This window comes from Anguilla anguilla, chromosome 11 (assembly GCF_013347855.1).
Source record: "Anguilla anguilla isolate fAngAng1 chromosome 11, fAngAng1.pri, whole genome shotgun sequence".
Taxonomy (NCBI): domain Eukaryota; kingdom Metazoa; phylum Chordata; class Actinopteri; order Anguilliformes; family Anguillidae; genus Anguilla; species Anguilla anguilla.
In genome coordinates this window covers 11,212,758-11,226,343 of record NC_049211.1, presented here as the reverse complement: position 1 = coordinate 11,226,343, position 13,586 = coordinate 11,212,758, and the positions used below count along the sequence as shown (strand labels likewise).

The window sequence follows — 13,586 nt, the reverse complement described above, 5'->3', positions numbered from 1 at the left end:
GAACCATATTAAGTGTGTCAAAGATGTTCAGCTGAATGTTCTGAGAGGCAGTTAGGTGACACAGCCCTCCTTTCGCCCATAGAATAATAACCGCCTGTACTGTTGAATTGGGTTGTGTGTCTTCTGTTCAGCTGAGATTTTCTGGGACCCAACACCGAAGAAGTCTTTTGTTCTTACAACGTATTCAGTTTGTTCATCTGCTCAGTTCTAGAATATATAAGTACTGTTTTCTATCAAATTCATTTTAAGATTAGAGTGTCAATGACAAGCTGTATGGAGAGGAGAATATTGGTAAGAAGCATAATACATTACCATGTTTATCCAGCAGGTGTCGCTGTTGCTTAGTTGAACGCTGCATTCGGTCGCAACAAGAACTTGTCAGTTACTCCTTGAGCACTCCAGTGCCATGCAGGCTCTTTTTTTAATGTAATTTTAATATGTAAACATGGCAAAACCCTCTGAAACTGCTCTGTTTATGTAGTTTCTACTCAGGCTTTTCTCGATTACACCCAGAGGCAAATAGACTCCAGCCACGCGCCTTTGTTGACACTGCAGTGTTATGTAACGCGTGTAATGTGCTAAGCAAGAAGAAAGTTTCTTTTCATACGAGTGGAAACTGTTTTATTTATTTTTTTTATCCTCGACCTTCACAAATCCGAAAGTTTAAAGTGACAATGTATAAAAACATACCTAATATCTCAACCTTTTGTTTTAAAATGTTTTTTTGTAAGACAGAGAGAGACAGTGAGTGTATGTATGTATGTATGTATGTATGTGTGTATATGTGTGTGTGTGTGTGTGTGTGTGTACACGCATGTAAATACATTTTAAAAATAAACCCCTTTTCAGTTATGGAGCTCAGCTGTACCATGGCAGGGCTTAGATTTTGGTTTTCTCCACACGTTTCCCCTGGATTCGTACAGACCGTTTTTTTCCCCCCGTCTTTCTTTTCTTCCCTTTCTTCTGGCCATTCTGAGCTGTGGCGGGAGGAAGGGGCCCCGGCTCCCTGAATCATGTTATAAATGTTTTGTATGTTCTCTCCTCGGCGGACGGCCGTTCGCCTGCGCGGCGTGGAGCTGGTTAATCCTGGACTGGATCCCGGGAGCGGAGCGGAACGGACCGGCGCGAGGGCTGGTCCCAGTCTGTCAGCGCATGGGAGAGGGCCGACCCATCAGGAGGCTGGGCTGGGCACCACCTTACAGGGCCCAGCCCCCCCTTCACCAGTCCCACACACACACGCACACGCTCCCCCTCTCCCTCTCACTCGCTCTCTTTCCGTCCCCGCTCTCGCTCCGGCAGGCTGCGTCCCTCCGTCTCTCCGCAGAAACCCGCCGCCCCGGCTCGATCTTATTTTATTTTGTTATCGTCGTTTTTTTTTTCCGAAATCGGGAAGAGCGAGGGCGCATGCCGTGTGCGCGTGTGTGCTGAGCGTGCGTGCCCGCGTGTGTGTACCCGTGTGTGTGTGTGTGTGTGTACGTGCGTGTGCTCTCGGGGTTCAGAGTCCTCGGCTGAAGCAGAAGTTTGGTTCGCCTGGAAGTGCCGTCGCGAAGCGGAGGGGAGAAAGGAAGACCCGTTGCCGTGACTACAGAAGACCCGCCGCCGCCACCATGATCCGAGTCGCGCTGCTGCTGCTCCTCGCCCTGGCGGGCCCGTTCTGCGCCGTCGCGCACGCAAGTAAGCCACACCGACGCTCCCGCGGCAGGCTCCTGGAGCCCCTCTCTCCGCTCACACACACACACACACACTCACACACACCCTCGCTGGGCGCGGGCTCCTCTGCTCCACTTGACCTCCATGATCCTTTGTTTTAGTTTTCAGCTCCCATCAGCTGGGTCTTTGTCCTCCTGCTTTGCTCTTTTAGCTCGTTTTGACTCCTCGTGTTTGGAGTTTTTTTTAAAACGATCCGTGGAAACTTTGTTGGGGGGGGGGACTTCCCCCCCCCCCTTATTTCTGCTCTGAGTGACCAATACCTATGGCAATTTGGTTCTGGAACATTGTGTACATTTGCTCATACAGAAAATGTTTTACAGGGCTTTCTGTTCTTTGTACTTGGATGTATTAGCGGTAAATGCACGCAAGTCTTTGATTTGGAGAAAGAAAGAAAAAAGCCGCAGGAAAAAGCGTTTATGGTGTCTACATCGTGGTCTGGTTTAGAGGGAAAGTGGTGTGCTAGCGAGGCAACAATCAGCTCGATGTCCATGAGCTTCCCCCCCCCTCCCCCGCCCCCCGAGTTCTTGGGGAAGTTTTGGGGGAAGTTTGATATGGCGGCACGGTTAGTTTTCCTCACACTCGGACACCTTGGCTCGGTGTGAGAGGAGTGTAGTCCCTGGGAGTGGGCCGGCCGCGACGCGGGTTCGAGACGCGCACGCTTGTCTGAAAGTTAATCCCCTGGCCCCGCCATTGGAGAGGGGGAAGCCTGGTCCTGGCCAGGGCTCCAGCCTTCTGTGCGTGCGTGTATTAATAGAGGGTGCTCCATTTATAAAGAGGGGTATTTAGACAGGCGCGGAGAGAGCGAGGGAGAGAGGGCCACAGAGAGAGAGAGAGAGAGAGCGAGACTGAGAGAGAAAGAGAGGTAGAGAGGGGCACTGAGAGAGAGACACAGACAGAGAGAGAGACATGGAGAGAGGCAGAGACACAGAGGGAGGGAGAGACTTTTTTGACTTTTAATGCACCTTTATTAGCACATTATTCAATTAAATTTGATAATTAGCACATTATTAGCACATCATTCAATAAATAACATGCTACATGAGGGAGGGAAGGAGAGAGAGAGAGAGAGAGAGAGACTGAGGGAGTTAGAGCGAGACAGAGAGACACTGAGAGAAAGACAGTGAGAGAAAGAGACACAAACAGACACTGAGAGACAGAGAGCGATAGAGAGAGAGAGAGAGAGAGGGGAAAAGAGAGAGAGAGAGTACATACAGTAATGTGGGGCCGCGCAGTCTGCCCTGGGACACGCCCCACCTCGCCTTCTGCCGTCTGGATCCCATCCCTCCACCCCTCTACATTTAACCATCTTTGGCACGGCGTCAATCTCTCTACCCACTGGGAGAGGAGTTCAGGAAGGATGCGTGCATGCATGTGTGTGCGTGTGTGCATGTGTGTGTCTGTATGTGTGTGTGTGTGTGCATGTGTGTGTCTGTATGTGTGTGTGTGTGTGTGTGCATGTGTGTGTCTGTGTGTGTGTGTGTGTGTGTGGGGGGGGGGGGGGGGGTCAGTTGGGTGTGTGGGTGTTTGTGGCTGGGGGTGCAGATTGTGGGGCTATTTTTAAGCCTCCAACCTTTACTGAAAAAGACCCACGGGGACCAAGTGGAATCCCGTCCACACCCCAGCACCCCCCCCCCCCCCAAACACACACACACTCGCACTCTCACACGCACACACACACACACACACAGACACGGCCCACGCCCCCGGTCTTCCCTTCCCTTCCCTTCCCTGCCCGTCGCCCACGCGCGCACCCTAATAACACGCTTTGTCTGCACCTCCTCCCCTGCCCAGCCCAGCCGCGCGGCTCCTCCACGCCGCCGCTCCCTTCGCCCGAGGAGTCGGCCCTCTCCGGTCCTGGGCCTCCGCTAATGAATTCCTCTGATTTATGGGTGCCTGCGACCGGGGAGCGCTACGCGCAGACACCTCCTCGTGTGTGTCTCCGGCTCGAGAGAACAAAGCCGGGCTCGCCGCTGAAGGGCTGTCCGCCAAACCCGCTATCCCCTGCTCCCGTCGGTCACCCGCCCGCGCCCGACAAACCGTAACCCGCGAACCCCATTGTGGCTGGATCCCCCCCCCCCCCCCCCACACACACACACACACACACACACACACACTTTTGTTCACATCTGGTTGTGGGGAGCATGTAAGACCCACGTGAGTTCAGGAGCTCTTCCCCTGCCTGCCTGAAAGCGGGAGGGGTGGGGGGCGGGGGGCGGGGGTGTGGATGGACAGTGGGGGGCGGGGGGGGGGGGGGGTGGATGGACAGTGGGGGGCGGGGGGGGGGGGTGTTCGGCGTGGCTGCCGGGCTGATTGCTCCTCGTAAAACATGTGAGCGGGTCCGCGGTGTCCTTGCAGGCTGAGTGACACGTGAAGGCTCTGTGGTGTGGACGAAGGGGCCAGAATAGCCCGGGCTGCTAACACACGTTCGAGTCGCGGAGGGGGGGAGGGGGGGAGGGAGGGAGGGAGGGAGGGAGCCGCGGATCCTTACATAAGCCCGCGTCTGTGATCGCCGCTGTGCGCCTGTGCCGCTCGCCAGCGCTGTTTGTCAATAGCGGCGTTGTTGCGCTGACGCAATAGCGTTACACGGCATTAGAACCGCGGCGTGAGCGGCGGCAGGACGGCCAGGCGGTGTGGGGAGAACGCCGGAGGGTTGGAGCGCGCCGTTGGGTCCGGTAGTTGTGTTTGTTTGTTTGGAGGAGAGAGGTGTGAGTGTTTTCTGGCCCCCGCCCCCCCGGAGCCCTGGGACAGGGTGTACAGTTTGAGCTGCGGGCTCCAGGGGCCGAGCGGCAGCGGCTGTGAGGGCTCTCTGATAAGAGCCCCGGAATATTCCGCTCCTGCCAGAAACGACGTGCGGTGCGATATCTGTGCTGCGGCGGGGTCACGGTCCTGACACGGGGGGAGGAAGGGGGGTACGGGACGGGACGGGACGGCTGCGTTCCCCTCCACCGCACAGAAAACATTCCAGGCAGCCTGTAGCCGGACACTCCCTCGCAGGCCGGCAGATGTGGCCGGTCTTATCAGCACCGCCCTCCCTCAAAAGAGGGATTCGGGGCGCAGCTGGTCATGAGGGTGATAGATGGGCTGAGAATCCTTCGCTATCTCTGAGCGAGGGGCCTATCTTCGCCTGTCCGTCTGTCCGTCTGTCTGTCTGTCTATCTGTCTGTCTGTCTGTCGGGTGGAAACCTTGAGGCATGACCTCTTCCACTCCTTCCTTCCGCTTAGCTTCCCCTTGTCTTCCGCGGATCGTTTCTTTGTGACGACGTCGCGTTTGTGGGAGAACTCCCGAGCGCCTGGGACGGGGATTTTTAATAGCCCACGCCGGTGTTTTTTGTTTTTTTGTTTTTTTTTTTGGAGACGGTGACACGCACAGCTGCCGTTTTGGCCGGCGGGATCGCGGAAGGCCGCGTCAGACGCCGGTTCGGTGCAGAGACGGAAAGACGAACGCCTGAACGTGGCGAGAGAGAGAGAGAGAGCAGGATGGGGAGAGGGCTGGCGCGTTACTCACAGGAAACGCGCCGATCCCCCTCTCTCTGCCTCTCCACCCCGCCGTTTCGCTCCCGTCCTCCCAGATACAGCCACATTCCCAGGCCGCAATCGCACGCTGGGAGCCTCCATATGGAGAGGGGGGGGGGGAGCCGACAGAGAGAGAGGGAGAGAGAGAGAGAGAGAGGTAGAGCGACAATTCCTCTCCTTTACTCACGATCCACAGCTGTGTGAGCAGGCGCGAGGGGAAGGAAGCAGCACTTAGAGATAATTGTGGGATACTCGGGCCATAATGAAGCAATTGTTGCCGCGGCCGTGAAGAAAAACAAGGTGACATTGGGGTGCGGAACGCGAAGCGCCTCTCTCTCTCTCCGGAGCGCGGGCGCTCGATCCTGAGACATTCCAGACGAGCGGCGGCGGCGTCGCGGCACTTTAACCCCGTCACTCCCACCGCTCCTCTAAATATTTACGCTGCGCCGCTCGCTAATGAAACGCCGAGAGCGGCCGGCCTGCGCCGGAGGGGCGGAGCGACCAGCGTTCGGGTCCGTGTTCAGCACCGTAAACAAGTCTCCATCGAGCGCCGCGGAGAACAATTAGGAGAATCACAAAGAAATTCAGTCAGATTCTAAATATAATCTGGCCTTTTTGGAGCCGCTTGACCTGCCTGGGCTTTTTATTGTTTTTTTTTTTGTAGTTGTTATTTTTGGTTGCTCTCTCTGCCATGCAGGTCATTTTAAAGCACAGTTGCTGGATTGTTGTTGCGAGTGGCCCCTACACCACGCTTTACGAACGCGTCGATCCTGCTCCAAAGTCCTCATTCAGCTCCACAAGTTAGCACAGGACTGCCTGTAGCAAGTTGAGTTTTTGGCTCAGGTTAGCAGTCTTAACCTTCAACGCCAGGATCGCTGAGGGTCTTATCCCAAATTCAAGGTTCAGCTCGGCGCCCACCTTTGCTCGATCGGTGAACTTGGCCACGCCCTGGCAGCCATCTTTCTTCTTCAGCAGCTGTGTGCTGCTGTGTGACATTTTCCGAAGTACTTCAATCTCTGACATCTTGTTTGAATTCAGGAATGACCAAGAGCAAAAAAATGTTTTTTGGTCTTAGTGAGGACAGCAACTCCCAAGAACGACATGTTACTTGGATTTTTTTCCTTTTTAAGCACGCCAGTCCCAAGGAAAGCCAGTTTGTTTGCGCCAGTATATCACTAAAACTGAAGGCTTTTCCTGCATTTGTGCTGTGCTTCTCTTTTTAAAATACACCATTGTAAGTCACACCACAGTCCATTGAAGTTAAATAAAAAATAAAATAGGATCAATATCTTTTTCTTCACTGTAAATGTTTTAGGGGGAAATTTACCTTTTGTTTGATTAATACTGCAAGCTAACAACAGATTTCATAACATATTTATTTTGTTGGAGTTCTTTAATAAGATCTTTAAAGAGTCAGATGTAAATCAAAGGAACATAAGTGAAAAACCATACCACAGAAAAGATGTAAATGACTCTACATTTAACAAACATCATCCAGAACCCCACTGCCAGATCTAATGGGTGTTTGATTTGCGGACATCCTGGCATCCTGAGAGAAGAGCTACCCTGTTCACCAGCCAGGCATCCTGTACTCAGCAGGGTGTTCTTTAATAAAAACTGCTGCATTTTCTCAGCTCATGCAGGTAACTGTCTTTCATCTGATGATATCTGGCTGCGCGCTGCGAATGGCGAAGGTCTGAAGCTATAAATCTCGCCCTTTCTCCCCTCCCCCTTAGTGATGTCGCCTGTTAAGAATTGAGCTCGGTCCTCTTGACGTCACCCATGGTGATGTGCGCTGTTCTCCTTCTCTCATGGTGGAGATTTGGAGGGGCGAAGCGAAACCCTGGATGCCCTGCTTAGTCAGTTCGGGCACGGGGGTGGGGCGTGGGGTGCGGGGCATGGACAGGAAATTAAGAGAGCGCGATGGCATGCCAGGGCTAAAGAGGCAGGCAGGGCGGGGTCGGTGCTGGGTGAACGGCGGGGCGGGGGCGGGTGAGGAAAGAGGAATGACTCTACACTTAAGGGGGCGTGGCTTGGTGACATCATGTTGCCAGGTCAGTGCCTCGTGATTCCTTGAGCCATAAGTTTGGGGAGGGGAGGAGGGGGGCGCAAACACGCTCTTCCTCTGTGCAGGGCGTTCTTCGGGGTTACAGAAATGTGCCTTTTCCAAAGGAAACAGTCCCAGGACCGACGCACTGCCAGGTATGAGCAGAGAGTTCTGGAATGCCTGGTGGCGGTTGGTTTTTTGGCCGCTTTTAAACACTGGGTCTGGTTGTTCTTGTGTAGGGGAGCAAAGCTCTAGATGGTCTCCACACTGCCTGATGTTTTAGGTGCGCCTCAGATTTTTACCGTTGAAGATTGTGGAAAAAAAAACATGCCGTTCAAAAGTTTTTCTTCAGCACCAGGCATGCTGAGAACCACACGGAAAACCTGAACACTAAAAATATGTAAATTGCCAAAAATCAGTTGAGCACAGCTAGTCACCACCAAAATTAATTCAAACAGTGACAATGGCTGTCCTTAGGATCACTTCCAGGGTGATTTTCTTTTCTCAAAACACCAACAAGGAAATATCTCATCATTTGCCGACAGTAGTTGCTCTAGCAGTGATGAGATAAAGGAAGTGATTGACAGGTGTGCTTAGCATAAGAAAAAGAACTTTCTGTGGTCAGACTCTGCGAACAATAGCTTGTTATTGTCATGTTTTATAATGTTGCACATTCATTCATTTGACAGATTAGTCATTACGTAAGAGTGACCTGGCCTAGTGGTTCTCAACAGAGTGGGCTTTGATGGCAGTCGCCTGTGTTCTGGCCCCTCCCCTCAGGCACTCTGGTGCCAGCCTCAGCCCTGGAGGACGCTCCGGTGACAGAGGCGTCTGTCGCGCTGGAGGCCACCCCTGAGGCCGCTGCCGCCGCCGCCGATCCCGCGGAGGCCGCCGAACCCGCGGCTCCGGCGGCTGTGGACGCCACGGAGCCGGCCCCCGAAGAGGCGGCCGCGCCCGAGCCCACCGACGCCCCGGCGGCGGCGCCGGCCGAGGCCGCTGAGCCCTCCGCCGCCCCCGAGGCCCCGCCCGAGGAGGTCCCGGCCGAGGTCCCGGGGGAGGTCCCCGCGGAGCTGTCCACGGAGGTGCCCGCGGAGGCGTCCGCCGCTCCCGCCGAGGCCCCCGCCGAGGCCGCCGAGGACCCCGAGCCCGCCACCGCGGCCGCTGAGCCGGCCGTCGCCACGCAGCCGCCCGCGCCCGAGGAGCCCGCCGCGCCCGTGGTCACCGAGCCGCCCGCCGTCGCCCCGGAAGCGCCCGCCGCTCCCGCCCAGGCGGAGGAGACCGCCGCGGACCCCACCGTGCTGGTGGAGGTCACCGAGGGTACGGCGCTCCTCCGACCTCCACGCTTACTCCCCGTACTGCTGCAGGAGGAGGCGCTCCCTCAATATCGCTCTCACTCGCTCTGTCTGTCTCTCTCGCTCTCTCTCTCTCGCTCTCTGTGTCTCTCACTGTCTGTCTGTCTCTCTCTCTACCTGTTTGTCTCGCTCTCTCTTGTTCACTGTCTCTGCCTTTCTTTATCTCTCTCTGTCTTTGTGTCTCTCTTGCTTGCTCTCTTTCTCTCCCACTCTCTCTTGCTCTCTCTCTCTCTCTCTTTGAATGAATATGATCTTTCTCTCTGTGGTCAGTGCTGTGGTCTCTGTCTCTTATCACTGATCTGCCTGTGTGGTCAGTGCTGTGGTGTTCTGTCTCTTATCAGTGGGGTGTGATCTGCTCATGTGGTCAGTGCTGTGGTCTGACTCTGTGTCTGTGTCCTAGATGGTATGGGCACAGGCCAGGTAGTGGGCATCGTGATCGGTTCGCTACTGGCGCTGATCATCGTCATCGTCGTGGTGGTGTCCGTGATCAGAAGGATGGGCCGTTATTCGTAAGTACCCTTCCTCCCCTCCCCCTCCCCCTCCTCCCCATACTCCACCGACTCCACAGCCCAAACCTCACTGCCACACATCACAGACCACCCCCCACCCCCCCCCCACCCTGTCTCTGAGGTAAACTCCTTTCCTCATGCGACTGTCCCAAAGAGTTTCCTCGGCCATCCACTCCCATGTGTTCCTGGTGGTTATGCTGACTGTTAATCACCCAGGGGAGAGGCAGGGTCCAGTTGTATGTGTATCTGTCGGAAAGGGGCGGGGGTGAAGGGGGGAGAAGTTGAGAAAGAATCCAAACAGTGGAACGGGAGATCATTGCTCCTGTCACATATTTTGATTTAATGACGGCTTAGCCCGCTGACTCAAGAGCAAGAAGGACACTTGTGCGACTAATCACCTTCAAGTGGTATGTTGTTGACAGGCCAGGAACATGACTGAGTTTCTTCTCTCTGCTAGTTTTGCCAGTACCCAAATGAAACTGCGATCAGCACCGAGATCGTCTCTTTGAGGATGTGATTTCTGCTGTCTTCGTTCTAACGGAGCCTCTTTATACCATAGGTCTTCTCCAAAGAAAACAAAGAAATCCAAGGCTCAGGAAAACATCTTGGTTTCTGTAATTTTTTCATTGATTATATTCCAGTTAATCATTTTAACCTTGCGACCTTTGACCCCCACTGGTGTTGCAAACTGGCGACATCACATAAAAAAAAGAATAAAAAAAAGAAAAACAGGTTGGCACATAATGAGTTGTAGCTCTCTTCTGAAACCTAATTTCACACTGATTCAAGATAAAACACAAATCGCATGTACTGCAGTCAAGTCTATTTTGATTCAAATTGATCAACAGTTCAGATTGATTTAGCCAGGTCTGAACAAATTGGCCCTGAGACAACTCTAACAAGAGGGATTAGATTTATCTCAGTGTATATAGGTCTCAAGAAGAGCATCAACTGAAAGACTGTCAATCTGTGTGTATAATCATATCTATTGACCATCCCAGAAACTAACCAGATGACACGTTTTAAAACCAATCGGATTTCGTCTGCAAGTCTGGACGCCAAAAATGTTTTTTTGTGTAATACAGGAGCGGTTGCCCTTCAATCTCCCTACACTGGGGATGTAAAACACAACATGGCGACTTCACGTCTGACACAGGAAGTCAAGGCTAATTTTGGTCTGGCCTGGGGAACCTGTTTCCAGACTAGCAATCCATCTCAAATTATGCAGAACATTCAAAACTGCACACAGTTCATAATCACAACCCAGTGTACAGATTCCATGCGGCTATTCAAAGACCCGGAGAGATAATTGCAACTTTTCCCATTTTTTAAACTAAATTCCCTCCCTTTCCTGTCTGTGCTGTATATTCCAGTTCAGTAGTCATAGCTACTGAAATAACATAGTTAACCTCAATGTGTAACAGTTTTTCTTAATTAAAAAAAAAAAAATCTATACCTTAATCCGTTTTGTTACCCCATTGTTCAGACAATCTATCAGGTAATAAGATCCCACCCCCCCCTTTTTTTCGTCTGATTTTCTTAGTCGGTTTATGGCGACTGGAGAGGATGGTTGCTCATGGTCAGTTTTATCACCACGCCCTGTGTGTGTGCATCCCGTCACGGTCAGATGGAGGAGGCGTTGGCCTCTTGGCATGAAAAGGTCTGCAAATGTCTGACTCCTCCCTCTCTTCTTCTCTCTCTCCTCTTTTCTCTCTCTGTCTTTCAGCCCTTGAGGAGAAAAACTGGCAAAAAGGAAAAGGAAGGACGCCCAGTGTTCTGGAAACTGAACTACTGAACTATGTCATTTCCTGTCATTAAATAAGCATGTTACCAGCACTCTAACCTACACAGAATTCTGGACTGTTGCCAAGAAGGGAAGGGGGAAACCGCCCCCCACCCCCCTCCCTACCCACAACCCTACCCCCACTGCCACCCCAAGGGTGGACACAGGATGTGACATTGAATTTCAGGGTCCTTCGTATGCATTTTAAAACGAACAAGCTTTTTTTTTGTTGTTGTTTTTGTTTTTGGACGCTCACAGTATAGCGATGTACTTTTGTGCATCTTTCAGAATTTCTGTGAAGAGGCCCGAAAACATTAAAAAAAGAAATTTACTACACACCTTTAAAAAATATAGAAATTTAGAATTTATTGAAATTAAGGAGATAAATGGGGAGTATTTCACAAATTCCACAGCATGTATATACTACACTTAGGGACTATAGTGATTACTGGTTCATCTGTCGCAGTTGCTTGCTCTAGCTTACAGTATATGGTAAAGGGCCGTGTAGCCTATTGTGGCCCCAAATAGAGGAATTAGACCAATATAGATTAAACCCCCTGCTATGTGTTGGTATCACACACACACACACCGAGTGAACTCTCTTACTAACAACGTGAATTTGCAACTGTATGAAGCCTCGCGCGCCGAAGTTGAAGCAGTGCCGCGCTCCCCGGCCCACGGGCCGACCGAGGGGCGGAGGAGAGAGAGAGACGCGCCTCGTCTGCGGGTGCGAACGGGAGTCATTCTGCCAGCTCTAACACTGACGTATAAAAACCCCTAATACATATCTGTGATATTTAGCAGAATGGTTTGCGCCCACCCCCCGTCCCCCTTGTCATATCCCCCTTATGAAATGTAGAGATTTGACTTCTGAAGCTCATTAATGTGAATTGACTTGTCTGTACGTTTTTTAACCAGTAGGTTGAGTTCCAACGTCAGGTCTTCTATCTTCTATCTTTTATCCATCTGAATGTGTTCCACGTCCCTTTCTCTGTGAACACCCAACCCCCACCACCTGACCTCCCCACCCCCCCTGCTAGCGTCGATGTTGAAGCAAGGTCCAGCATACAAGGACTATGCCTGTATGCCTGTGCTCTCATGGTCCTGAAATAGGCCAATCAACTCCTTCTTCTCAAGTGTACGCACATGGATTCAGTGTCAGTGCACCAAACAATTCAACATTCAACAGAAAACAAATCTTCGTTTTTGTTTTTAATCGCCATTGACCATTAATAGGTGCAAAATAACTCCGTCTTGGTTTTGCTGTGCTCGCTTTAAGACCTCTGTAATAAGTGCACTGAAATAAAAAAATGAAATAATGTGTAATGAATTTGCTTTTAGACACTGCAACACTTTTTTCTAAGAGTTTGCAACGATTTTTTCCCGAGCTTCTGCCACATTTGCTGCTTGCTTCACGTTCTGTACCAATTCTAGGTCTTTAATTTGCTGTCTGACTGTTGAAGTCCTTTTATTTAATTGCAGTGTTTTTTTTGTTGTCGTTTTTTTTGTTCATACTGTTTCAATAAAAAAAAACTGAAAAACTGTTCTCTTTGTCTTTTGTGTTTGTATGTCGTACGGACTGTGTGACTTCATTCTCAGTTAAAATTAGAATTTTAACTGCCATGTCATTTTGGACGGGCAGTTCAGGATGGCTCCTCCACAAGCCAGCACTACTTTGAACCTTAGTACCCCTTACCCACCACCAACCCCGCACCCCCCGCAACAATTTTTAACCCCACCCAAGATGACTTCCCAAGGGGGTGTCAGTTCACTGTTTGGGTGCTGCTGGCTCCTGCTGGGACTGTGCGTTTGTGAAAGCGTCGAGATTGAAGGACTGCGCGCTTCGGACATCCAAAGGTCACTATCGTACAGGTCCTCCCCTCATCACAGTGCCCCTCCTCAGGGCGGGGCTGCTATGTACCTAGATCACTTTCACTGGACTAGGCTCCAGGGAGGGGGGGGAGCCTGAATGCGGGGGCAGATCACTGGGAGCTGCTCGGACTGCTCGGACTGTGCTGACGGTTGGCTTTTTTTCCCCCTTCTTCTTAATTTGCGCTAGTGACTTTTTTTCTCTTTTTGGTACGGTGGTGCTGGCGTGTGGCAGCGCTTTGGCGGTAAACTGTGAGACACGCAGTGTTGGCCAGTGTCTGCGTCTTACCTCCGTGTGGTTTTAGGCAGCGGACCAGCGGTCACAGCCTCCCCCCTCCTCGCCGTAGCCCCCGCCTGCGCCGCTCTTCCCTCCGCTCGGGAACAATGGAGCCCTTTGAGGGGCCGAGACTCCGCCACCGGGGCGTCCCGCGCTCCCTGTGCCGTTACAACCAGCGCGGCCAGAGCTTCCCCCCACAGGAGTTGGCACTGCAAATTCTGTACATTTCTGTGGGGTGGAGTCATTTCCTGCCCCCGCGTTCACACACACACACACATGCTGACACACACACATGCTGACACACATGTGCAGGCTCACGTGTACAGTCACACTAGCGTACAGCTCGCTGGTGCCTGGCGCTCACTGAAACAGGCCCTCTGTAATAAACACCCTGTCCCGTATTCTGTGTCTGTGTCTGTGTCTGTGTCCTGCACCCCACTGCCGGCTGCCGCTTATCCCCACAGCTCCAATTTCAAGCACAGCAGATGCAACTGGGAAAGAATGCCCTTATCTTCCACATCAGAGT

The 13,586-nt window shown here is 52.3% G+C and overlaps 1 protein-coding gene across 2 annotated transcripts; it reads left to right on the top strand.

Annotated features, from left to right (window-relative positions):
* Positions 1-1,010: 1,010 nt before the first annotated feature.
* si:ch211-156j16.1 (uncharacterized protein LOC564557 homolog) lies at positions 1,011-12,458 on the top strand. 2 transcript variants are annotated; one of them, XM_035383086.1, is made up of 5 exons: positions 1,011-1,674; positions 8,051-8,587; positions 9,023-9,131; positions 9,691-9,745; positions 10,858-12,458. In XM_035383086.1, the coding sequence occupies exons 1-5, from the start codon at positions 1,023-1,025 to the stop codon at positions 10,924-10,926; spliced, it is 1,422 nt and encodes a 473-aa protein (XP_035238977.1). In that variant the 5' UTR covers positions 1,011-1,022; the 3' UTR covers positions 10,927-12,458. The 2 variants fall into 2 exon arrangements, with proteins under 2 accessions (XP_035238977.1, XP_035238978.1); XM_035383087.1 differs by lacking the exon at positions 9,691-9,745 and having other exon boundaries at positions 1,018-1,674.
* The last annotated feature ends 1,128 nt before the right edge of the window (positions 12,459-13,586 follow it).

Coding starts and splice junctions, on each gene's coding strand:
- si:ch211-156j16.1 (XM_035383086.1), top strand. CDS start 1,023: ATGTTTTGTATGTTCTCTCCTCGGCGGACGGCCGTTCGCCTGCGCGGC. Junction 8,588..9,022: donor GCTGGTGGAGGTCACCGAGG/GTACGGCGCTCC, acceptor TCTGTGTCCTAG/ATGGTATGGGCACAGGCCAG. Junction 9,746..10,857: donor AGGAAAACATCTTGGTTTCT/GTAATTTTTTCA, acceptor TCTGTCTTTCAG/CCCTTGAGGAGAAAAACTGG.